The sequence below is a fragment of the Podarcis muralis genome, chromosome 6 (assembly GCF_964188315.1).
Source record: "Podarcis muralis chromosome 6, rPodMur119.hap1.1, whole genome shotgun sequence".
In the NCBI taxonomy this organism is placed as follows: Eukaryota; Metazoa; Chordata; class Lepidosauria; order Squamata; family Lacertidae; genus Podarcis; species Podarcis muralis.
Window position 1 is genome coordinate 33,811,725 of NC_135660.1, and position 26,903 is coordinate 33,838,627.

General features: G+C 45.1%; 1 protein-coding gene across 1 annotated transcript; it reads left to right on the forward strand.

Moving 5' to 3' along the window:
- Positions 1–26,688, forward strand: LOC114596741 (vesicle-associated membrane protein 3-like). Its single transcript, XM_028728478.2, has 5 exons — positions 1–242; positions 15,223–15,346; positions 19,148–19,306; positions 19,846–19,897; positions 21,780–26,688. Coding segments are annotated over exons 1-5 (354 nt in total). The 5' UTR covers positions 1–240; the 3' UTR covers positions 21,797–26,688.
- Positions 26,689–26,903: the final 215 nt, after the last annotated feature.

Consider the following 26,903-nt stretch of genomic DNA (forward strand, 5'->3'; position numbering starts at 1 on the left):
ACCCCTGCCGGCTGCCCTGGGACTGCCACTGATACAGAAGGTGGAAAGCGGCGCACTGACTCCTCGTCTTCGCGGGTGGGAGCGATGAGGTGCAGACATGCTCAGTAGCTTGTGCCTTCGCCTCAGCAACAGTGCCTACAATTCTAAGAGGCTGTTTGCATCAGAAGGAGAACTGGAAAGCCATCTTTGCTGGCGACTGAGAGAGAGAAAGGGAAAGCCGAGACTATAAAAAGGGGAACAATGTGAGTATCGCCTATTTGGTTTTGTCTTTAAAAGGTTCGCCCTACCAGCGCCGATGGGCTTTCTGTGGGGGCTCCCGAACGCGGGTGATGTCGAAGCGGCGCTCGGGCGCTGTCCGGCAGCTGTGGTGCTGAAAAACTCCGACTACTCAGCTTGAGCTATGGGCGTGTTCCTTCCTCTACAACTACAGGAGGGCTACAAGGCTTCGAGGGGTCGAGATTCCTTTGCGGGGACACTCCAAGCCCCACATAGGCTTCTGCTTGCAGTAGAAAGTGAGGAAACTTGGACCTCGGGAGCGTTTCTATTTAGGAAAGCCAACACAGTCCCCGGAAAGTTCATGCCTGCTTAGGAACCATGAAAAGTTGCGATTTGAGCTTTTGTGCGATGGCTTTTTATTCTGTATTTTGTTCTGAATAGCAGAAGGGGATTACCGTGGAACAGAAAACCTCCATTTGTGCTTTATGAGGTATAGCTGAGTGGTGAATGAGGCTGTAATAGAACTCCACTAAAGTAAAGGAGGAGCTCACCCTTGATTTAGCATTGGACATATAGGCACTTGAAGGTAGCAATAACTGGCAGTTCAGTAGGCAATATACTTTTCTGAGGTTACATTACAAGATATATGTTGGTAAAGAGAGGGCTGGAAATACTCAGTATTCTGATTCTGATTAAGACACATCTCCAATACATATTTCAGCTTGATGTACAGCAAAACAGTGGTCTGATGCCTTCATTTTAGCAATGGGTGAGCCAAGTAGTCCACACTGAGGTGTGTGAAAATTTCTTACCTGCCTCCTTGTGGACTGAAAGCTTTAAGCTAGCAGTAGGAAGGAGCAATCAGAGGACCATCTTGCTTTGCAGCTGACAGTAATTTACCCAGAACCTTCCTCTCTAGGGAGAGCTGCAATGAAGTGGTCTAACACATACTTTACCTGCACAATATCTTGGCTTCATCCTGGTCTCTGGCATATTCAGCAAAGGACTTCAATGAAACAAAAACAAAGAAAACCGCAACCATGCAGGGCAGGCAGTACTAGACAGACAGGCTATTAGCCCGACTTGATATAGGTCATTTCTTTATATTATATTATTTATTATATTTACACACTGCTTTTCAGCCAAGATTGTCTCCCAAAGCAGCTTAGAATTTAAAGCCACACTGTAATATAATTATGGGTATCAAGGCTGGGGGCAGTAGCTTTGGGCTCCTGGCAGAGGGTGACACACTTTAGGTTCCAGGCTTTTCTCACCAGAGAGAAAGGGCAAAAAGACATAGGGGTTGGCTGATATTGAAGATGCCAGTTCACAAGCAGTCTGTCTGTTGACCTGCAGAGTCTTCAGACCATGAGAGTTGGTGTGTTTCTCACAAGGAGGAGGAGGGAAAGTAATTGCAGATGGACTCAGGGACGCAGGGACTTTGTATCTACTTTGTGTTTCTATATCCACTGGCCTCCTGTGAATCGACCTATATCAGGGTGGGGAAACTGTTCCAGCTTGAGGGACACATTCCCTTCTGGGCAACCCTCTGGAGGCCACATGTCAGTGGCGGGTGGGACCAGAGGCAAAAGTGGGTGGAGCCACAAGTGTGAATTTTACCTTTGTGCAGTAGGCTAGTTTCTGTACATGCTCACATTCCTTCTCCATCCAGGCAAACAAGAAGAGTTATTAGAGTTCAAGGTACATTCCAGCCATGCAGGGTCACTCAAGCAGGACAGCTGGGCTGGGCTGGGCAGAGTCCCAAGGACTAGATTGTAAGGTCTGGAGGGTGGCATTCAATCCTCAAGCCTGAGATAACCCATCCCTGCCCTAGATGGTCATTTGTGCTGAAAAATATGTTCACACTTCTTCTCAGACACAGAGTAGGATACTCATTACTATTATGGAAACAAGACTTTATGATCTACTCAGGTCTCTAAATCTTCAATAGCTTTCTGTGTTGTGTTTCTAACATTCTTATTTAAGCAATGTTACAGCAGGGATGTGAAGCCTGTGGCCTTCCAGATGTTGTTAAGTTCCACCTCCTATCAGAACATCCTCTATTTAATATGTATTGAAATGTTTTGGAAAGATAGTAGGAACCCATGGCAGAGAACTTTACTGAATGATGACAGTTGTTAAATCTATTTTCTGGTTTTCACATATTTCATTCATATTATGGACATCAATATTTATAGACAGATATAAACTGGAATGAAATTATTAAGGCCAGTGAATCTATGCAAAGCTAGCCCATATAGACACAGTTGTGTTGATTGCTCCAGAACACAGGCAACATGCCACTCAGTAGCACTTATCAAACCACTACAAAAAATATGAAAGAATGAGTATCCAGTTTGTCACTGTAAATATGAGTTACATTACCAGTTAGGCATGTTCTGAAGCTATGGGATAAATATGAGCTGGTTTTTCTCTAGGTCAAGCTCACCTGAAAATAGAATGTGGCTGCATGATGCCAGCTTTTTATTCCCAGATACCTCCAAGCTCCAGAGATTCATCTCATGCCAAGCCAAGCCAAGCCAAGCCAAGGCTGCCCATGGAAACATAGATCAGTGCTTGGAGCCAAGCAGATACAAAAGAACCCATTCATCAGTGGGTGTGCCCACCAGGCAGGGAGCAAGTAAAGGCTTTGGAACATTTGCAAGGTCTCCCATGCAGGGCCTGGCTACCCTGGGCTGATTTCAAAGGTCATCAGTAAATGAGCAGGTCAAGCATATGACAGCCCTGACCTGTGCTCTTCCAGCAGTCCATTGACTGATGGGGAAGGGTGATTGAGATAGAGAGGAGGAGTGCCAGAGGGAGGGAGGGGAAATGTTTTTTGCACTGGTTCTGCCCACCTCTGCTTTCTGCTCACCCTCCACTGGCATGTGGCTCCTAACAGATTATCTGAAGAAAATGAAGCCCTCCACCCCTGCTCTATTGCAGAGTGAAGTGGATAGGAAACACCTTACCCAAGACAAGCCACTAGGCTGTAGTTGCCCCCTGTTATTACGTGAATAGCACCTACCCCCAGGTAAGGTGCTCCCAGAAGCTATAGCCCTGTTAGATTTACTTTAGAACCAATATGGGGGACATTTTTCATTCTGAGGGCCACATGAAACCTTCCAGGCAAGCTTCTGAGGGCACTTCCCTATTGTGGGTGGGACCAGAGATAACTGAGCAAACTAAAAAATACCTTTGTACATTCGGCTCATTTCTACACACACAAGCAAATTTCAAGTTTGGATACCATGCTAATTCTCAGAGGGCTGTAGATTTTACAAAGCTAATTGTACATATGTTTGCACAGTCTGGCTTTCAACACCCAGCGTCCTAAAATAGTGGCATGTAGTAAATACTTATGCTTGCCTTTTAAGAGATTCACAGATCCTGCCGTTCTGAATAGGTACATCATAACTGAATTGTTTCACATTTACATACCATTAGAAATGCTTTCCTTCTTCCATACGTATGGCAAGATATTGGGCATGATTCATCTAAAGTTAGTCATGCCTGAAGCTTCGCTCCTGTGCACCCATACCTTAGAGTAAGCTCCATTGAACACAACAGGACTTACTTCTCAGTAGACATGTGTAAGCTTGCTCTGCATGTCTCATAAGGGAAAAAAGCATTTAACAACATTATATACTGTATGTCACTGATCTATCCCCAAGGAGCTAAGGAGAAAATTGATTGCCTAGACCTAGATTATTGAAGAGTAAAGCCACTGACAGCATCCACACAAAATTTGATGTTGGCTATCAGCCCCTTCAGGCAATCAGTTTCTTAATCAATTATCCTGATTTGCTTGGATAATTCTTATTAAACAAACACATAACTTAAGATATTTTTCTTTTTCTTTGATTTAAAATAAAACTCATTTAACTGTGCAGCTATTCTTCCCAGACACTGCTTGGTTTGATGTGGCACCTTGTATCTTTCCAGCATTTATAAACTTGCCCTGCAGTTCACTGCTATTGCTGCTGTGTTGCCTAGCTGTGTGTATGCAAGTAGGCAGGATGACGTCAAATACCTTTATTTGCGTGGGCTGTTCTTTGGTGATTAATGCAACAATTTCCTGCTGCCACATTACATAAACTGTACTAATAGGCCTTCTATATTTATCTTGCTTTGTGTGTTTTCTAGTACTTCCATATTTATTCAAAACAAAGTCACACACAAAAACCTGACAGGGGACTCAGGGCGGCTTACAGCTAAAATAGAAGCTGCCAAAAACATTGGGGGAGGGGAAGCAATTAAACATTAATAGAACACACACACACACACACACATACACGCATATATATGAGCTATTAAAACAAACAGATCATTGCAATGAAAACATCACAACACCAGCCTTTTCCTTAAAAACAGTCTCCAGAAGCCTGCTGGAAGTAGGAAGTTCCAACAAGATATTAGATAGGAGAAACTGGTACTCTAGGTAGAACATTCACGTTGCATGAAGCAGGTCTTCAGTTTAATCCCCATTCTGGCCCAAGCGAGATCTAAGCTTGAACCTCTAGTTGATTTTTAGATGCCCAGCCATGGTGACCCTTGATGTCAGCCTTGGTCATAGTGACTAGGAACATTTTTTACTGGCTTCAGTTGGTGCACCAGCTGCACACTTTCCTGGACAAGATGTACCTGGCTTTGGCCATTCATGCTGTAAGCACATGCACCCTGTCTGAAACGCCTCTGAAGACAGTTTAGAAATCTGAATTGATTCAATTTGCAGGTGCCAGAATGTTGATTGGTGCTCGCAATCATACAGCTTTGAATCATCAATGAAGAGATGTCAAAATGTGTGTGTCATCCAAACACTGCTTCGAGGGGGAGAAAAAGTTAGAATGGCCATTTTGACTACATCAGTACCGGCACTTGCCTTTGAACATGGGAAATAGAAGGGATGACCATCTCCCTGCACCACCACATGTTGCTTATTGGGTTGTTCTGTATGAAAGGGCAAGTCTCACATCATCAGATACCTTGATAACATCAAAGCATGTTTACAATCTTTTAAAATTAGATAAAGAAACATTTGGAAGCCTTTGGGACTTCCGTAAGCAAGCCACCAACTGGAAATGTTACCGCCAAAGGATCATATTGGAAATGTCATGGGTGAGTGGGAGTCAAAGATGGGTGTGCTGGGACCTGACTCAGTGCGTCATACTGGTCCCCTGTCTCACTTGACAGCATCACTGGTTGCAGTCATCTCTGTTGTAAGTGCTTCCCAGGGAATGAGTCACTGATTGAATGACCTTCTGTTCCTGGCATCCTGGCCTTCTGTCACCCTGCAGATGCATTGTCTTCCATTGTTACACCTGGATAACAACAGAATCTTTTTTACTGGTGTGGGTTTCATGCGCTTTTAGCTTTTGCACATTGCCTGATTGCAGGGGTAACGCAGGTTTTAATGGCAGCATATAGATAAAATGGAACATTCTGTTGTTATAGTCTCATGCCAGGAAATGACTTACCCTCCTCCCTTTGTTTTATCTACCTGTAGAGGATGATGAGTCAACACTACTGATTCAACACTTACTGTTCACTACTCTTCCATTCCTGGATGTCTGTTAAAGGTAAAGGTACCCCTGTCCATACGGGCCAGTCGTGTCCGACTCTAGGGTTGTGCGCCCATCTCACTTAAGAGGCCGGGGGCCAGCGCTGTCCGGAGACACTTCCGGGTCACGTGGCCAGCGTGACGAAGCTGCTCTGGCGAGCCAGCACCAGCGCAGCACACGGAAACGCCGTTTACCTTCCCGCTATAAAGCGGTACCTATTTATCTACTTGCACTTAAGGGTGCTTTCGAACTGCTAGGTGGGCAGGAGCTGGGACCGAAAGACAGGAGCTCACCCCGCCGCGGGGATTCGAACCGCCGACCATGCGATCGGCAAATCCTAGGCACTGAGGTTTTACCCACAGCGCCACCCGCGTCCCTTGCCGGATGTCTGTTAAGTAGTTTACAAATGATCGTGGACAGTGCAGAAGATTATTCAGCCCTCAGCTTTGCAGGAGGCTTATTCTACCTCCTACACACACATACACCCCTACCATTAGGGTAAGCAACACAGTTGCCTCAGGCAGCAGGTACTGGAGGGTGGGAAGCCAGTGATGAAGCATAAGCATTGGAGGGCACAACTGCGGATTCCATACAGGGGGCTGCCCAGTGCTCCCTAAGTTGCCCTCCTGCCCTCAGGTGTGTTGAAGCATGCTGTCCTGTTGACAGGGTTGAAGTAAGATTCAATTAGCAGTTTGGATTGAATGTGGAGGGTGTGTATTGAATGTGGAGGGTGTGTATTGAATGTGGAGGGTGTGTATTGAATGTGGAGGGTGTGTAAGGGGATGGTCCTTTGTCTCAGGCAACAGAATGTCTTGGGCAGACCAACAAGGATAGCTGCCAATGCTTGCTACTTATCGTTCACTTCATAAAATCATAAGGTTGTGGAGAGGGGAAGACTTTACCAGGCCCTGCCTTGCCCCATCAGTCTCTGAAAGGTAGATCTGTGCACCACAAATGGAGAAGTGATAGTGATTTCCTTTCCCAGTGCCTCTTTGGGAGTATTAATGCTTGAAGCTTTTAATGGTAAACCTGTGATGCAGGATGGATGAACAAAACAAGTAACACTAAGGCTACCATCCTATACATTAGCGGTGGGGAACATACGATGAGCCTGCTGAATCAAGTCAGTGGCCCATCTAGTTCAGCATCCTGTTCTGACTGTGGCCAACCAGATGCCTGGAGGAAACCTGCAAACTGGACCTGAGCACAAGATCATTCTCCCCTTCTGTGGTTTCCAGCAACTGGTATTCAGAAGCATGACTGCCCCTGACCGTAATCTTTGGCCTCCAGAAGTTCCTGACCTGTGTTTTTCCCCTCTCCTTTCCCTAGTATTTTTGTGTCCCCTCCCCTCTTTTTTCACCTCCAGATATGCACTGTATGTTAAGATTTGTTAGACTTGGGAAAACAGGCATAGAAATAGAATTCCTCCTGTGTGTTTTCACACATCCTTAATTGGCAGTGTTTACTAAAAGTATGCCAAGTTTAGGGACTGGAAATGATAAGCAAGTATCTGGTTTTATTGGTACTCTCCTGTGATTGTGGTTGGTCAGTGGTTAATGGTGTGAATAATCATTTTTAAGGGAGAAAGATCAGCAAGTACGTATCACAGATGAAAACGTTTTTACGTGCTGTGCAAAATGTGTGACAATCCTTGGCGTAAATATATTCACTGCTTGTACCAACACTTTTGCTTCACAGGGACAGGAAGTCTTCGTATCACACAGTTTTAGATGACTGCGTGTGCATCTTCATGAGCATAAAGATATAGTTATAACAGGCTACTGCATGCTTCCTTGTTGCTGTTTTAAACGGCATCTGAATGCTTTTTCCCCAAACAATTTGCACTTGATTATTCTTAGCTTCTGTGCATGCCCTGGAGAATAAATCTAGAAATCGTTGATGCAAAAAGTAATTTTGTCAAGTACGTATTGAAAACTGCCCACATTTTCAACCCCTCGAAAACCCACCCTTTAAATTTTGTTCCACTCACCTTTATTAGGAAAAAACCTTGGATGAAGGGCAGTATGGAAATTTAATAAATAAATAGGGCTTGACTAGACTGTGTACCCTGTGGGCATATCGACACCAGATGTTTAAAGCACTCTTATATCACTTTAACAGTCATGGGAAGGGCTTTTTTCCCAGCTGGAACTCACCAGAACTCAGTTCCGGCACCTCTCAAATGGGCTCCATTGCCTTTGTAAGAGAACAAAGGAAGTGCCCATGGTGAGTTCTGGCCAGTGATTTGTGGTGACCTGTACCAATCAGGATGCAAGAGTCAGAGGCAGGGGAAGCTTCAGAGCTGGAGGGTGGAGCACAGGATGGGCTGGAAGAAGAGGAGGAAGAGGTGGGTCAGGCATGTGAAGGGCTAGGTGCTTCCCCACCCTCTCCTGCACCACTGTCATTCAGAAACATGAGAAAATTGAAGTGGGAAGAGCAGAGGCAACTTCCACACAGGCGTAGTCTCTGGCTGTACACACACAGCCCATCGGGAGGAGCTACCTAAACTGGTGGAGGGGGAGTGGCCCCTGTTGCTGCAGCTGCTCCATAGAGCGCAGGCATGGGAATAGCTGCCTAGATCAGAGGTCGGCAACCTAAGGCCCATGGGCCAGAAGCTGCCCATGAGGGCTGCTTAACCGGCCCATGAGCCGCCCCCAAACTGAGCCACTCACTCGGCTAGTCCCCGTGCACTGTGCTAAACCAGTGCAGCACGGCACAGGGACTCTCTTCCGCGGCTCTGGAAATCACTTCTGCGCATGCCCAGAAGCTGGAAATCATGCCTGCACAGGTGCAATGTTTGGTGTCTGGGCATGCAAAGACACGATTTCAAGTGTCCCGCTGCACCGGTCCGGCCCACAGAGAATCTCTGCAGGAGTGATCTGGCCCATGCCTGGTAAGCCTTGCCGACCCCTGGCCTAGATCCTAGACTGGCGTGTGTGGGTATTCGGAGCCACAGAATGACTGTAAGTGCCAGCTTGACAATAAAGAGTTAACTGTCTGCTGTGTGCATTCCTTTGAGTATGGAGTGACTTTGACACCTGGCCTCCAAGGAGTATGCCACAGCCATCGTTGCCACTGCAGTGGCAGCAGCAGTGGGCAATGCGTAGTTTGGAGGCTGGTTCTGCTGCCCCTGTGGCTCCTGCGGACTGAAACCTCACCTTGCCTCATGGGTAGGCCAGCTCTACTCATGAGGACTGGAGTCCAACAACATCGGTCAGTCTTATGCCTGGTCTAGGCAAATCCAGCTTTCCCCACCTTTATGGATTTTGCCATTTTGCTGTAGAGACAGTTGTGCTCAGTGCTGATCGGCCGACAACGGCAATCCGTCTTATCCAGCAACATGTTGCAATATTTTGCACACTGCTTGTGCTCATTTGGGACCCTGTTTTTATGAAAAGCACAATCAATTTGTAAAATACTGTGAAACGTTTTCGGGGAGGGGGCTGTTTCCTTGGAGGGAAATAAATCCTTCTCAGCAGCGCAGTGAGAGTGCCTGCAGAGGAGAGTGGCTTTTTGCTTGCGAGTTGGAGAAAGTGGGGCCAGAGCACAATGGGGGCTGGCAGTTTTGGATCCAATGTGGCAGCCATGAGAGAGACACAGGACCCTCTTGTGGGTGTAATGCTATAACCCCTCCATTGTGGGCTCAGGTTGTATATATGTGTAAATAAACCATATATCATGAAGACAATCTCTCACTGTCCAAAAGGAAACACAGAGCCTGCTAAGCCCCTGGTACCCCTGGAATCTCTCACTGTTCAGAGATTGGGGTGGCACGTAACAGTATTATGTAGCATTTATTACAATGGTGTGGCGCTGTGGGGACGCGGGTGGCGCTGTGGGTTAAACCACAGAGCCTAGGGCTTGCCGATCAGAAGGTCGGCGGTTTGAATCCCCATGACGGGGTGAGCTCCCGTTGCTCGGTCCCTGCTCCTGCCAACCTAGCAGTTCGAAAGCATGTCAAAGTGCAAGTAGATAAAGAGGTACCGCTCCGGCGGGAAGGTAAACAGCGTTTCCATGCGCTGCGCTGCTTCGCCAGAAGCGGCTTAGTCATGCTGGCCACATGACCCGGAAGCTGTACGCCGACTCCCTCGGCCAATAAAGCGAGATGAGCGCCGCAATCCCAGAGTCGGTCACGACTGGACCATTAGGGCCAGGGGTCCCTTTACCTTTACCTTTACAATGGTGTGGTCTCTTTGATCACAAGGTAGGAAAAGAGTTCCCATGCTTATGAGTTAGCCACAATTTACTGACCTGTAGAAAAGGTTTCAAGGAGACTTAGGCTAGTGGCAGAACAGGTGTGTTCCTCACATGGGGTCCAAGAAGATCCGGTCTGAGTAATATATTCCATCATCCAAACTATGCAACTTAAAAAAGGAAACAAATTTATGGACCTTATACCGCAATAGGTCTTCCTTCTGCTGTGTGAATATTACTAAGTGCTAACATACAGAAGTGATTCATCTTGGTGCTTGTCAGATGTGTTCGTTGCAGATTCAAGGTGAGCAAATGCTACCTTCTGACTCAGTCTGGCTTGAAGAAAGATCTGGTAGATGGGATGGCAGGTAATAAATCCACTAGTTTAGGGAGTTGGGTCTGGATGATGCAACAGGAATCTTCCACGCCTGTGATCCTGTACCTGTGAGAGTAGAGTCTATAAGAGGAAACTTGGCAGACTGGTTCTTTTATCAAGATGATGGTCTTAGCTGCTCAGCTAAGTTTCCATTATTCACATTTTGAAAGTGTGCGCTCTGTTGCCTTAAAGACAATTTTCTCCACCTCTCCTGGCTGGATGCCCATCATTGTAAGATGGAGAACAATGGGAGCTAATGCTAATACTGGAAGCTGGGGACACATGTGGTGCTCTGTGCTTGGCTTAGAGATCCCTGGAAACCTACTGGGGAAGCAAGATCTATAGGAGTGTTAATGCTGTGAGGCCCCCCTCCCACCAATCCTATCCTCCCTGGGGAGAGCAGTAAATTGGGGTGCCACCATGGAGAAGACCCTTTCTATTTTATCATCATCATCATCATCATCATCATCATCATCATCATCATCATTTATTAATACCCTACCCATCAGACACTCTGGGTGGCTTCAAACATAATAAAAACACAGCAAATGTCAAACATTAGAAACAATCATAATGCATGGAGCTGCCCTAATGAGGCACCTATTTGGAAGCAAATAATAAATTAATAGATTGCAATTTTGTGAGGAATATTCAGATCAGCTTTAGAAGTCACATCTCAGAACATCACTTATTCTTTGCTGCACCACTCTATTTAAAATATTTTTTTTTCTGGATAAGTCATCTGCCGGCTTGAATTGTAGACATTCTGCAGCATGCAGGCATTCACAAGCATGTAGGCATTCACAATTGCAGGGATGCGGGTGGTGCTGTGGTTTAAACCACTGAGCCTCTTGGGCTTGCTGATCCAAAGGTTGGCGGTTTGAAACCCCCTGATGGGGTGAGCTCCCATTGCTCTGTCCCAGCTCCTGCAAACCTAGCAGTCTGAAAGCACGCCAGTGAAAGCAGATAAATAGGTACCACTGTGGTGGGAAGGTAAAGGGTGTTTCTGTGTGCTCTGGCACTTGTCACAGTGTTCTGTTGTGCCAGAAGTGGTTTAGTCATGCTGGCCACATGACCCAGAAAGCTGTCTGTGGACAAATGCCGGCTCCCTCGGCCTGAAGTGAGATGAGCACTGCACCCCATAGTTTCCTTTGACTGGACTTAACTGTCCAGGGGTCCTTTACCTTTTACCTTTACCGAGGCATTTGCAAGCCTCTCAGCTTGCATATAAACCCACTGCAAAGCCTCTTACAAACTGATCTTCATTTCTCACAGCATGGCAATGTGTCTTTGGTAGTAGGCAGTGTTACTAATGTCGTTATATGCTGTATGATCAATCATTGCAATGTTGGCAGCCAACTGATAGACTCTGCGCTACCATAGATGGCAACCACTGTCAGTAATGAGTTATAGGCATGCAGCAGAACAATAAATTCATAGTTAAAACAATAGATTATAACAGCAGCACACAAACAAACAGAGGGTGAAACACCACACACTTCCTGGCCCCTTTGTAGTTTCCTAGGGACTAATCCTGCTCTGTGCCTATAGTTTTCAAAGTGAGAGGTGAAAGATTCCAGGAGCTCTAGAGGCACTCACTGGCTGCCTTGTAATATACCCTAATAACACACTATTAGGCTGTGTACCCACCACATATTTAAAGCACATTCCTTCCTCAAAATAATTGTGGCAGCAGGGGGAGGAATCCTGCTCAGCTTGGCAGAATTCCATGCAACCCCCTTCTTGATTCATGCAACCTGAATCAGTTTTCATCCCATCCCTAATCATTTGCTGTTATATGCTGTTTCATTTTTGCATTTTGCTTCATTCCCAGGGATTTCTTTGGCACTTCTAGAGGAGGTTGGCTGTCTCCCTATGGGATTAAATGACAAGGGACCTTTCAGAAAGGACAGTGAGTCACAGGAGTGTGGGAGGAAGGAATCATTAGGAACTGTCAGGCCAGTGGGCGTGAGGAAGACTTGCTGGCCGATGTTCAGCCACCAGTACAGATTGGATCTGTCAGGAAACCTCCAAAGGAGTGTTTTTGGTAATAAAAAACAGGCTCCTGGAAAGAAAAGACTTGCCTTGTGGATTCATTTGAACAGAAACAAATGCCAATTTCCTCTCATTCGTATATCAATGTTTCAGTTTTGTTTTCATTCTTTACAAACCTTAGGAAGCTGACCTCGAATGTGAAATACGGATCAACAAAGGGAGGTGGCGCAGATCAATGGTTAAAGCACTAAACTTCCAGGCCTGAAACTGTGCAAATAGTTGCCTTGTGCATTCCTAGATTTATACATGGGACAGTGATGCCCTAGGACAAAGTTGAGGAACCTTTTTCAAGCACTTTCCATTGCACCCCATGAGGGGAAATGGGATGTGACATGCCTGGGTCTCTCTTCAGTGTGCAAAATTCTGACTGGAATTTGTCCTTCAACTGTGAAAATGCCTCTTACTTGCCTGGATGGAAAACAATGAGTGCATGTAGAACCTCTGACTTAGGTGTGGCTGAAATGTAGCCTTATCAGGCTAAAGTAAGAGTCACTTTTATTGGTACCACTACTTTCAGTCTGGCCCTGGCTACCACAGGCATCCAACCCAACCCAGCCCTGCTTCTCACCTTCCTTGAGGGATTTCCCCCCCTTCTTCAGGCTGGAATGTGCCTTGAACTGTGAGGTTGTCTCTTCCTTGCCTGGACAGAGAATGGAGAGATAGATATGAATGTTGTGGGGAGAGGAATAGAAACCGAAGACTTTTGTGTGGCTCGAACATAGCCTACTATACACAGGCAGAGCTTCAAATTAATTGCACCATCATATTTTTGCCTCTGGCCCTAGCCACATTTATATATTCCCCCCCTTACATTAATAATAATAATAATAATAATAATAATAATAATAATAATAATAATAATTTATTTATACCCCGCCCATCTGGCTGGGTTTCCCCAGCCACTCTGGGCGGCTTCCAACTGAATATTAAAAACAGTACAGCATCAAACATTAAAAACTTCCCTAAAGAGGGCTGCCTTCAGGTGACTTTTAAAAGTAAAATAGTTGTTTATTGCTTTGACATCTGCTGGGAGGGCGTTCCACAGGGCAGGCGCCACTACCGAGAAGGCCCTCTGCCTGGTTCCCTGTAACCTTACTTCTCGCAATGAGGGAACCGCCAGAAGGCCCTCGGCGCTGGATCTCAGTGTCCGGGCTGAACGATGGGGGTGGAGACGCTCCTTCAGGTATACTGGACCGAGGCCGTTTAGGGCTTTAAAGGTCAGCACCAACACTTTGAATTGTGCTCGGAAACGTACTGGGAGCCAATGCAGATCTCTCAGAACCGGTGTTATGTGGTCCCGGCGGCCACTCCCAGTCACCAGTCTAGCTGCCGCATTCTGGATAAATTGCAGTTTCTGGGTCACCTTCAAAGGTAGCCCCACGTAGAGCGCGTTGCAGTAGTCCAAGCGGGAGATAACTAGAGCATGCACCACTCTGGCAAGACAGTCCGCGGGCAGGTAGGGTCTTAGCCTGCGTACCAGGTGCTGGTAGACAGCTGCCCTGGACACAGAATTAACCTGTGCCTCCATGGACAGCTGTGAGTCCAAAATGACTCCCAGGCTGCGCACCTGGTCCTTCAGGGGCACAGTTACCCCATTCAGGACCAGGGAATCCCCCACACCCGCCCGCCCCCTGTCCCCCCAAAACAGTACTTCTGTCTTGTCAGGATTCAACCTCAATCTGTTAGCTGCCATCCATCCTCCAACAGCTTTACATTCATCCTAGAAACCAAATTTACATCTTGCCTTACATTCATCCTAGAAACCAAAGTGGCCTGCATGTGGTTCCCTTCGACAAGATGGTGTGCTCAGATGCTTCCATGCCACAGTCTGTGACTTTTGAGGCATGTTGGTATGGAGGGTATGGAGTTATGCAACCCCTGAGCCAAGGAGATAAGTAACTATACAACCTTTAGAAGGCATCTGAAGGCAGTCCTGTATTGGGAGGTTTTAACATGTTTGATGTTTTATTATGTTTTTCTATATGTTGGAAGCCACCCAGAGTGGCTGTGCCAACCCAGTCAGATGAGCAGGGTATAATGATGATGACGATGATGATGAAATAGGACATCCTGATTTTCATCCGATAAATATTGGAGGGTATGTGTGGTCCCCAGAAAGTTGCTAATGACACAATATGGCCCTCAAATTAAGAGAGATGTGCTCAATCATGTCTTAAAGGCAGTGGCAAGCAGTGATACTTCCATAGCCAGCATTCTGGGGGAAGAGAGTAGGGTTGGCTGGGTGTACTCTATGTCTTTAAAGCACATTTGAAGCACATCCTTTCCCCTCAAAGAATTCTGAGCACTGTAGCTTGTTCCGAGTTTCTCAGAACTGTAACTTAGCAATCAGAGAAAAATACAACATTGCGTGATGCTCCTGCCAGTGGAACGTTGGTTAGGATGTAAGCCATATCATACAAGGGTGAAGGAATGATCGCCAGGTGTGGAGCACACTTCCACCTGCAGACAAGCCACAGCTGTCTGAACATCATGCCCTCTATCTAACCTTTGGCTTTCTCAGTGGTCTGCCGTGCCCTGTCTGTGACCTTTGTCTCCTTCATACATTGTTCAAGGGGGAAATGACGTGGTGGAAACAGGTGCCAAAATAACTTTGTACCACCCCTCGATCTCGGGACTGGAAGATGGGTAAAGGTCACAGTCCAAAATGTATCTGACCGGTTTTGCATATTGTGCTAATAAAAAGAGCCTCGGCAGAGCTAGCTGGCAGCTTGCTTATGCACAGCTCACCTGCATTACCAACTCCTGCCACATGTCCTTCACTTCACAAGGGTATAAATATGTGCTGGGTTTCTGATTTAGGTCAGCAGCAGCTCCTTCCCAAGGTGCAGGAGGAGCCCCCAGTCCAGGTGCAGCAGGGGCTCCGCTCCAGACCAACGTGACCAGCAATCGTAGGCTGCAGCAGACACAGGCTCAAGTGAATGAGGTGAGCTGAACACAAGTTGTCTTTGTTGAGGTCTGTGGATTTCAGCATTGTGATCTGGATCATCTGTTGAGTACCAGTTTTGAATATGCCACTCACCTAGGGTGTGCAGTCATTGACCCGAGGTGAATACTCATGTAACAAATTCTGCATTGTTGTTTATTGTGGTGGTCTACCCTTTTTCATGTTTCTTGAAGTGACTAAGGCTGCAATCGTAGCCCCGCTTACCTGGGAGTAAGCTGCCTGAATTCAATACTTCCAAGCAGACATGGTTAGGATTGCACTGTGAATCTATGTGTAGATTCACAACCAGCTGAGTAGCTCTTGTGTCTCAGGTTCTGTGCATCGTCCTTTATGTCTTTCATCTGCCTTAAAAGCTCTTGTATGTTTAAGGCAGAAGCTGAAGACGGAACAGGGCATAGCTGGGGCAGTTTTGGACAACACAGACAGGCATAAGAAAGCGACAGGCACACAAACTCTCACTCCTTCATGCATCGTCAGACACAAGAAGCAGAGTCAAACACTGTCTCTCATCAATGCACAGGACATAGCTAACATCACTGGGAGTTTGTGGGAAGAAATCCACTAAAAAAAAGAAAAGAAAGAAATCCACTAAAGTAGGGGTGGGGAACCTTCATCGCATGAAGCAAATCCGGCCCAACAGGCGACCTCCCCATTTGGCCCACTTGGGGTGGGCGATGAACTATAGGTGGGCTCCCACGAGGCAAGACACAGTGATAACAGCAAGAACCTTTACTGACTACGTAACTGGGTAACAGGGGCAAATCAACTGCTTATATACATTTCTGAAAGCCTGGGCCACTCCCATTCCCAACGTGATTGGCTGTCTAAACTTCCAAGCTGCAAATCACAACTCAGAGTTCAAGGGCCAATGGCAGAGGCCCAAATCCTGAAATGTTCTGTGATTGGACATCATGTATCAAATCAGAACATTGGAGCTCAGAATCCTTAGTCCAGACTCGAGATCAGGCAACACAGACCACTGACTACAGGCAACCCGCCCTTTTGCACTACAGTGGTGCCCCGCAAGATGAACGCCTCGCAAGACGGAAAACCCGCTAGACGAAGGGGTTTTCCGTTTTGGAGGCGCTTCGCAAAACGAATTTCCCTATGGGCTTCCTTCGCAAGACGAAAGCCCATAGGGAAATCTCCGGGACAGCGGGGAAGCGCAGCGCGTCTTCCCCACTGTCCTCGGACCTCCTCCGAAGGCTGGCGGCGGGCGGAGAGACCTCCTCCCGCCGCCAGCCTTCGTTTCTCCGCTATCCCGGACGGCTTTTGAAGGCAGGCGGGGGGGAGCAAAGACTTTCGCCCCCCGTCGGCCTTCAGAAGAGGTCCAGGACCTCTTCTGTAGGCCGGCGGGGGGCAAAAGTCTTTGTCCCCCCTGCCTGCCTTCCCGGGAGAGCAGAGAAACGCAGCATGTTTCTCCGCTGTCCCGGACGGCTTTTGAAGGCAGGCGGGGGGGAGCAAAGACTTTCGCACCCCACCCACCTTCAGAAGAGGTCCTGGACCTCTTCTGAAGGCTGGCGGGGGGCAAAAGTATTTGTCCCCCCTGCCTGCCTTCCCGGGGGCTTTTAAATCGCCCCGGGACAGCGGAGAAGTCCCCCGCTGTCCCGGGGCTTTTTAAAATGCTGGCGGGCGGCAGTGGAGGCTTCGCTCCCGCCCGCCAGCATTTTAAGATCGCCCCGGACAGCGGAGAAGTCCCCCGCTGTCCCGGGGCTTTTCAAAATGCTGGCGGGCGGCAGCGGAGGCTTCGCTCCCGCCCGCCAGCATTTTAAGATCGCCCCGGACAGCGGAGAAGTCCCCCGCTGTCCCGGGGTTTTTAAAAATGCTGGGGGTGGGAAGAAAAGCCCTTGGTCCCCCCCCCCCAGCCTTCAGAAGAGGTCGGGGGACAGACTGTCCCCGGACCTGGTCTGAAGTCGGTTTCCATAGGAACGCATTAATTGATTTTCAATGCATTCCTATGGGAAACCGTGCTTCGCAAGACGGAAAAATCGCAAGACGACAAAACTTGCGGAACGAATTAATTTCGTCTTGCGAGGCACCACTGTACTGTTGTTATTATCCCTGAGCTCAGAGCTCAGCCTGCCACTGCCACCCACCAGCCTCTGCAAACCTGCTGCTTGCTTTCCCCCCCATGCCTGCTTGAGTCACCACTTCTGTCTCACTACTCTGCACTTGCATCCGCCCTCACACATACAAGTGAATGAGCCAGTCCACTAGCCAGCCAGCCAGCAGGCCAACGCTTGCTGCTTATTGACCACCTTCTCATCTCCTGCCACCTTCTTGCCACCATCAAAGACCAAAGAGAGAGGTGAGAGCTAATTTGCATTTCAGCCACACACGCTAACAGCAAACACCAGATTTCCACCAGCTGCCTCCTGTCCCAGAACAAACCTGCAGCCAAGCCAGTTGGGTCCCCTCCCCCTCTGCTTCCAAGTCAGCTGACAGCATTAAGCGGCAATGTGGGAGCAGCAGCGGGAACAGAAAATCTGTGCTCAGTTTCCTACAAAATACTGGCATTGGTATTGGGTAAATGTAATAGTCCCACAAAAGAATCATTGCATTTGGGGGGTTGCATTTGGATCTCGCAGAACAAGCACATAACAGTTCTTGTCCATTTGCTGCAATTTGGAGAAGTGGGGGAGTCCATCTGAAAAGATCCTTAGAAAATGTCCATTAATATGTGGTGCCATATTAAACATATCCTCAAGGTGGCACTAAACACCCACACCATAATAAAATCTATTACTATTACAGTTTGGGGTGTTTCTGTGAAAAATGTCAAGCTGTTGAATCCGTTTGGTATTATTTGCAGCTGTCATACACTGGAGTACTTCATTAAGAAAACTTTCAAGTCTTGAGTGTTTCACTTTCTTCACCATTAGCTGAAATTACCTAGTTGAAATTAGAATGCTTTGGTTGCTTCTTCATTTAATATAGCTACTCTTTTCTCTTTCTAAATGGAAATAAACAGCCCTAGCCTTTGGGTGTTTCCTTCAGAATTAAGTATCACTTAAGGGGCTTATTTCCTGGCAAGTGCGATTAGAAATGCAGCCTAAGACATTTACTTAAATAAAAATTTTATTGGTTTTACATAAAGTTATACACGATAACTATAACCATTCCAAATCATAAAAATAACAAGGTTCTTTCGAACCTTCAGACCTCCTTCCCCCCCCCTTCCATAGGTTCCATTTCTTTTTTTTTCTTTCCTTTTTCCCTGCATCTTTTACCATTATCCATTATATAATCATAGTAACCAAAATTCATTTCATATTGCAAGTGTCATTGTACCCTGCCAACGATTTTAACTGCCTACAGTGGCCTTTTAAGTATACAATAAAGTTATTCCACCCTTTTTAAAAACACTTGTTCTTCCTGATTTCTGATCTTTCCAGTTAGTCTTGCCATTTCTGCATATTCCATCACAGCCTAAGACATTTAAACCATCAATCCCTGCCTTGTATTTGACTAATTCAGTTGTTCCTCATTCCTGCACAGAGCAAATAGACAGAGGGGTTATTGGAATTGGCAATAGGACATCACTGCTACCCCCAGCCCCGTACCTGACATCTGCCCATGAATTTGCCCATGGTCTGAACATGCTTAGTCTCACCTTTTGGATGTTGCGCAAGTTTTAAAATGCGGTGTGGGGGGAGGGACAAGGATGAAGAGCATAGCTCTCTGTTTCTCCATCCATACATTCACTCTCTGCATGGAGGGGAAAGACCTGACTAGGTCACCACCCCAGTGTTTTACAAGCTATTGATATGCCCATTTCAGGTGGTGGATATAATGCGAGTCAATGTGGACAAAGTACTAGAAAGAGACCAGAAGCTTTCGGAGTTGGATAACCGGGCGGACGCCTTGCAAGCTGGTGCCTCCCAGTTTGAAACTAGTGCAGCTAAACTGAAGAGGAAAAACTGGTGGAAAAACTGCAAGGTAAACGTTACTACTGCAAGGGTGTAAACAGGACATAGTTCCAAAAGAATGAGTGCAAAGATTAAACCAGGGGTGGCCAGACATTCAGCCTGTTGCTCCAGCAGCTGTGTTTTTATTTGAACCCCAAGATCCACCAACAAAAATCAGGTGCAAAATAGGTAGAGATGGGAGGTCGTACACATCAAATTAAGGAAGAGAGCACCTTTTCAGTACCTGAACTGAGTTCAGTATTTTCATATCAAACCTCACTTCTGCATTTCTGCCTTTAGCCGGTCTGATTTTGGTGGGAGACAAGCCTAATTGTTTTAGCTATTGTTAAATGACTGGGAGTCAGAAACCCCATGGCAATCTGTTGCAAGTTGCCCAGACATCTCACGAGTAGATCATGATCTACTTTTCTTACAGCACATGTTTGTTGCCTGGGAAATCTGAAGTATCAGCTGTAGAAGAAGGCAAAACCCAGTGCAAATGTACAGGCAAAGCTAACCTTTCTCTGTTTTCCTCCCCTGAACTGACTCTCCCTCTCTCTCCCTCTCTAGATGATGATCATCCTGGGTATCGTATGTGCAGTCATTCTCATCATAATTATAAGTGAGTGGTTCAATTCTTTGTTTTGAATTACCTTCACATTTCATTTCATGACAAACCATTCTGAAGCGGGGGGGAGAGAAGGACAAATAATATTACAAGTTTGGAATTTCCAGTGTCCCATTCTCTTACCAACCCGCCCCCCCAAAAGATCAACAATGCCCCTTCTCAGTGCTTTTTTTTCTTAAAAAAATATTAAGGGGTACAGTACTCTCATTACATCTGAGACTCAGGAAAACACAGTGACAGGAAATGAGGCCGCCATTGGGGGTAGCAACAGAACTGACTAGACTATTCACTGTGCTATTCAACAGAACTGATGATTCTCTCCCATTAAATTCACAAAATGTTTAGGGGTACGTGTACCCCTGCATCCCCCCAGGAAAAAACCACTGCCCCTTCTATAAGGAGGCACCCTAAGTAATGCTTCCTTTATAGCTGGCTTGTTTTTGTTTAAGTGTCCATTGTATAACTGCTTAATTTTCTCATTGCTAAAGGGACAAACCTTTTTCATGATGAAGTAGAACACTTACGTAATTATAAAAGCTCTAATCTTGGTCTTAAAATCAACAACAAAAGTCTTTCTGAATCCAGGGTCGGTCATTAAATTAGCTCAGTGCTGGCTTGGTAGGGATGGATTAGGAAACCTGAAACCTGGAAAGCATGAGATGTGTTGAGATTTCATCATAACAAGGTGTATTCCTAGGACAGTATTTATTTTAATACTGTAAACCCACATTTAATGTCCTGTTAAGGAAAGCATTGTCATATTTAGAATATGGCATTGCACTGGAAATTATAGATTTATCTTGTACAGTACCCATTACAGTTTTATGACACTGCAAACTTATGCACTGTGCACAGGATTGCATCTTGAAGGTAATATAACAATCTGGTTTGGTTAAAATAATCAACACTACCAATGTTTCACTATGACTACCAGCATTTCAAAAGGGCTGCATTAAGTTAACCAGTTTTGCTAGGAGCAAGAGAAGAAAAAATACGGCTTTTAAACCTACTTGCTGCATTAAAATTGCAGCATAGACACAAGCATATGGCAATAATTTCATCACCTTGTGGTAGCTATGGACAGATAGACTTCAGTTAGAAACGGGACTCAGCTTGCAGGTACTTCTGGGTCCACTGCTGTCGCTTGAGGCTCTTGTGGCCTCAGCAGCATGGAATGCCTGCCATCAGGTTGGGCTGGTACCCTATGCTCTGGTAACCTCTAGGTTAGATTACTGCAATGCATTATACGTGGAGCTCCTCTGGAGGTCATTTGGAAACTTTAGCTGGTGCAGAATTCAGCAGCCTGGTTGCTCACTGGGGCAATACGTTATAAACTTATAATGCCAATCCAGGCCCAATTCAAAGTCCTGGTTTTGTGGAATGCACTCCCAAGGGAGACTTACCTGGTGCCATCTTTGTGTATCTTTTCGTGCCTGGCAAAAGCACCACTATTCTCCCAGGCCTTTGGATAATTAAAGAATTTATGGTCTTTCAAATTGTTTGGTAGGGTTATTGTTTTTGCTTGTTATATTGTTATGTATTTTTGTGTTTTTTATAGTAAACCACCCTATGAACCTCAAATGAAGAGAGGTTTGTGTGTGTGTGTGTGTGTGTGTGTGTGTGTGTAATATCCCTCCTGACATCAAATGACCTCCCCCACTGCCCCATTTTTTTTATTCAAGTCCCGCTAGTTCCAGTACAAAACTTGGACATAGCCGTGAATGCCTTTATTTGCTTACTTCATTTCATTTCATTTTTAAATTCGCATATATAATTTTGTCACTGAATTTCTCTCTGTGTTTTGATTGGATAAGCATGCTCCTTTCCCTGACTGAAATATTAAATATTTACCTTCTTCATTCTTCTTTTCTTCCAGTCTATTTCTGCAGCTGAACCACTCGTGGCAAATGGCTTGGCATGGCTTGTTTCCTGATAATTTCTCAAATGAAGCCTGCTTTTTAATTCCTTGTGTCTTGGGGCTCTTAGCCTGCAACAGTATGTAAGAATTCAGTGATTCAGTGTAGTCTGATTTTGTTTCACTTTTGGTATTATGCCACACACACACACACACACACACACACACACATATATAGTGTGTGTGTGCCAGCAAATACTGCCAACCAATGCCACTTATTGATCTCTCACTGTGTCTTCACATGTGCCCATGCTGACCTTCAGAAACTAATTTTTGGAAACCATTTAATTTATATATATATTACATTGAGCAAGAACAGTTTTGGAGCTTGTACGTAAAGGCGCCTTCCAAAACAGGTATGTGTGATTAGATATTGGGGCCATCATTTTCAAAACGTGCCTAGGAGACCTCTGTCTCAGTGAGCTATGATTGTCGTGAAAGCTGAGCACCCACTAAATATGCTGAGGTCAACAAGAGCTTCAGATCCACTGGGCACTTTATCAGCAAGTGTAATTTTTCTATCAAAAGGAGGTATCAATCCCAATAAGACAGGCTCCAAAGTGATGAGAGTTTCTAAATTATTTGTATAAAAACACAAAGATGGCTTGCTTAAGCCATGTAGTCTAAACTTGGAGCATCTGGCTTAGACCTCTTTAGTGGTAGGGTTCACATGGTGAAATGGGAAGAACAAATGCTTGATAACCCTTCCTTCCCAAGGTGAGGGGCAGTGACCTAGTGAAGTCCAGCAGGACAGCTTACTCTATGGTCTTAACCCCTTCGTGTATTAATTAGACTCAAGCACATTGCTTATATGAGGCTGGATATCCCACACCTCCAACAAAGGAGGGAGTCCACCAGAAGACATTTCAATGAGGACACCCTCAAACCTGAAGTCAGCTTTGTCCACCACTCTAAGCATTATACTATACAGTGGTACCAAATGGAATCCATTCTGGAAGTCCATTCGACTTCCCAAACATTCGGGAACTGAGGCACGGCTTCTGATTGGCTGCAGAAAGCACCTGCAGCCCATTGGAAGATGCAGAAGATGCATCACACATTCGGGTTCCAAAGAAGGTTCGAAAACCGGAACAATCACTCCCAGTTTTCAATCATTCGGGAGCCAAAACGTTCAACTCCCAAGGAGTTTGAAAACCAAGGTATGACTGTATTGACACAGGTACACCACATAGGCATAGCCAAGATTTATTTTAGGAGGGGCAGGCTTTATGTTGGGGGGGCAGAATCGAGTTATCTGTGATGCAATTGGTCAGTTAAGTATTTTTATTTATTTACTTGATTACAGCTGCGCAACCCCCCAGCTACGCCCATGGTGCACCACCCCTAAGAGAATTATATTAAAATAGGGGTGGGGAGTGCACTCTGACTCTCCAAGTGTTGTTTGACTCCCATTCCCATCTGCCCCAGCTAGCATGGCCAGGGATGATGGGAGTTGTAGTCCAACAACATGTAGAGTGTTACAGGTTCCTCATCCTTGTGTTCAAATGACTACTCAGAGGGGAAATAGACAGAGAGATAGATACGCACACTTCTGGACAAATAACACATGTATGTATATTAGGAAAGGATCAGCAATGCACAGAAAAAGTATGCAGGGAGTATATGTACCAGTGAGTGATCATTTCTCTTTTTCCGAAGCTTTCTTAGTTTTCAGTTCCTCGGGATGTTTTCAGCTCCCTCTAACGTCAGGAGACGGCAGGGCTTGAGACTCTTCCTGGCCTCTGCTCTTTGGTCCAGAGGGGGTCCTAGCTCACCATCATAGGGCATATTTGAGAGCTTACTTCTCTCTCTTTCCCTCCTGTGGAAAAACTACCATTCTTAGTGCCTTCCTTCCTTCTCCAGTGCTCTTGCTACTAAATTTCCTTGGCCAGACCGTCACTCTCTCATTCTCTTCTGTTGTGCTCCTCCTCAATTTTCTGAAACTTTTAAGAGTATGATTCTTTGTGATGAAAAACACGTGTAACTTCTGACTTGCACCTTGCAGGATAGAACACTTCACATAACTGGCTACTTGGTAAGCAGGTGATAAAATGGAACCCACTATTCTGTTTGTTGTTGCTTTTTAAACCTTTTTTTTTTTTAATCAAATCAAGTCCAGCCTAAAAAAGCCACTTTATGGTCTCCTCCTGAGTTAAGAAACTCTACTTTAAGGACAGGGAAATATCTTGAATATATAGGACAGATCAAGAAAACACATCTCATTAGCAATGTATGCACGTACTCCTAAAAATAGTGTTTTCCTATACATGTGATATGCAATGCATACTGTAAGGTCAATGATTATATTCTTTGCTTAGAATGAATCGATGACTTTGAAGTAGGAAGGGAGTGTTTGTTCAGGCTCACAGTCATGTCTCCAGTTTGTACTCCAAGCAGAAAGTACCATACATTGTTCAGCATATTAAACCCAACCAGCAGACAGATGTCTCTGCCTTCTTGACCTGCCACCTCTAACCAAAACCTTCTTCCTTCTCCTCTTGGTACATGTTGGAATCTTTCATTGGAGAGAGAGAGAGAGAGAGAGAGAGAGAGAGAGAGAGAGAGAGAGAGAGAGAGAGAACACTAGGTTTGCCACATAGTTTACCAGCTCTTCATCTTTACCTTCCATAGCCACATTTCAATACTCTACACATCTATGTTAAATCTACTTTCCTCCTTCAGGTTGGTGCTTTTACAAGATGGGAACTGAGTCTATTTTCACTCAGTCTGGCACAGAAATCTTCATTCTGTTTTCTCGATTTTCATTGTGTTCCCCACCCCCACCTTATGATGTAAATATTGTCATATACACATATACACACAATATCAAGTGTAAGAATATAGAAAATATAAAAAACAAAGCCTGTAACACCACAAATAAAAATAAAGGGAAATAAAAAGGGGAAAGGTCAGTGTGGGGGGAATCTATTCTGAGGGACTGGATCCTCTGGAACAAATTTGGGGACATAAAGGAGCTTTGTGTGGGAGGAGTGGATGGGAAAGTCCCATTGCCCAAGTGGAAGTCTGCTTGCACTGTGCTGGACTTCACCCAATACAAATAGACAAACTTTATTTGCCAGAAGCAAATTTCTATATTTGTTAATATCTAAACTAATATCTAAACTGCATCCATTTTTCATTCAATTCAGTTCACAAGTTTATTGTTCTAGCCAAAGACCACAGCAAACTTGTATTAAGCAATAGTATTAATAAAATAATACAGAACATACATCTATAATGTAAAAATCTGCAAAGACTTTGCCAAGTTGCTGAGCATTAAAACGCAGTTTCCCTTGTATATCTCTGACAGCTCCAATTCTAATCTTATTTGCCTTTTTAAAATCCAGTTTGCCAGTATTTATGGCAAAAGAGAGAAGTTACCAGAGACACCAACAAAGACAAATACGTCTTCAGATTAAACCTCTGAATCACCACAACAATTTAGTGATTTTATCTAACTCATTTTTCCTGATATATTTTTTCAGACAGTGCATAGAGGGCCCCACTGTGTGTCATGAAGCTATTATTGTTGCTGGAAAAAAAGCTGAACCATTTCTGCCAGGGTGTACTTGCTTGCTTGTGTAGACAACAGTTTCAGAAAGCAATCTCTTGGGTCTCTATATAAGGGTCAGGCTAACAGAATGAGTGACTTCCACCAGGTTGACCACACATACAAAGTCTTTCTGTACACTGGACCCTGTTGTAGTGGCCATCCAAGACTGCAGTTGGCATCACTTGGGAACACAGTTCAATAAAAGCATTTATTAAGGAAACTGGTGAGAGTTTGGTCAGATGACTATCTGTAAAATGCTTTGTTCTCAAGAGTGGATGCCAAGGGGAAAATTTGGTGTTTTTACTTAGTTGTATGTCCTTTCTGGATATTATCCAGAAGAGCCAATTCCTTAGCTGACACTTATTCAAGGTCAAAGCAGAGCTCTTTATGAATAATGTTGTTCCCAGAATTTGTCTTCACTCTGCTCCATTACTGCTAGTCCTAATTCCTTCACTGTTTTGTTTTGTTTTGGTTTGGTTTGGTTTGGTTGTTGTTGTTTTTTGTATATTTAGCTTTCTTGTTTTTGAGCAGACTCTCATATTCCAATCTACATTTGATCAATTTTTCCATGACTTCTTCTTTTGGGTTCTTATGCGAATCCCGAATTGCTTTAGCCAAAACATTCTTAGCCACTTTGCATTGACTGTCAAACCAACCAAGGTGTGTTGATTGTGTGTAGTTATTAATTGTACAAGTTATAAAATAGGGCCTGGGTTCTGTGACAATTTGCTGGAAGGCTTGGAGATTTGCTTATAAAAAATTGGTGCTTGTTCATTAGAGGATTGCTATATAGTGTCTCTTAAATATTGCTGCTCCATCTGTGAGACCATTTCAGCCTTTTCACACCCTTTATTTCTCCAAACATTCTTGAAGATTCAGGTATTGGTATGCATTCTGATAAAACACATGGGGTCACTGACAGCTGTTCATTCTAACACTTCAAAAATGTTCACAAAAGTGAATAGTGAAGAAGAGGCTATAATGTGATTGACAGCACTTTAACCATGTTTGTTCAAATAAGTATACTGACCCCCTGTGCTCCCTGGTCAGGTTCACATAGTGGAAGAGGACAAGCAGTAGGAAGAAAACAAACAAAGAACTTTCCTAACTGGTTATCATTGGAGGTGACGGGGTGTGACCTAGCTGAGTCTAGGAAAAAAGCTTGCTCTACGGTCTTAACCCCTTCATACATTAACTAGAGCTGAACATGCTAACAGAAACTTACTCTGATTTCTGCTTATCTCTTCGTCTCATCAGTTCTGTCAATTTAGACACTTCTACCACCTTCCATATTTTAAATGATTCTTTTAACATAGAAACAAAGAAGAACCAGCAAATTCAGATCCAGAACCTGTGGAGGGTGAAGCAAGAGGCCAAGAAACATTAAAGCACCACTTTCCTGTTCACTTCTCCCCTGCAAACCCTTGCACATCTTTCCTAAAGAGAAGCAGAGGGGGACCGAATGTAGAAATGACAGTAATTTCACTAGGATAGTAAAAGCAGGTTGGTGGAGGAAGGTGATTTTCTGCAGG

Coding starts and splice junctions, on each gene's coding strand:
- LOC114596741 (XM_028728478.2), top strand. Junction 15,347..19,147: donor CACAGGCTCAAGTGAATGAG/GTGAGCTGAACA, acceptor TGCCCATTTCAG/GTGGTGGATATAATGCGAGT. Junction 19,307..19,845: donor ACTGGTGGAAAAACTGCAAG/GTAAACGTTACT, acceptor CTCCCTCTCTAG/ATGATGATCATCCTGGGTAT.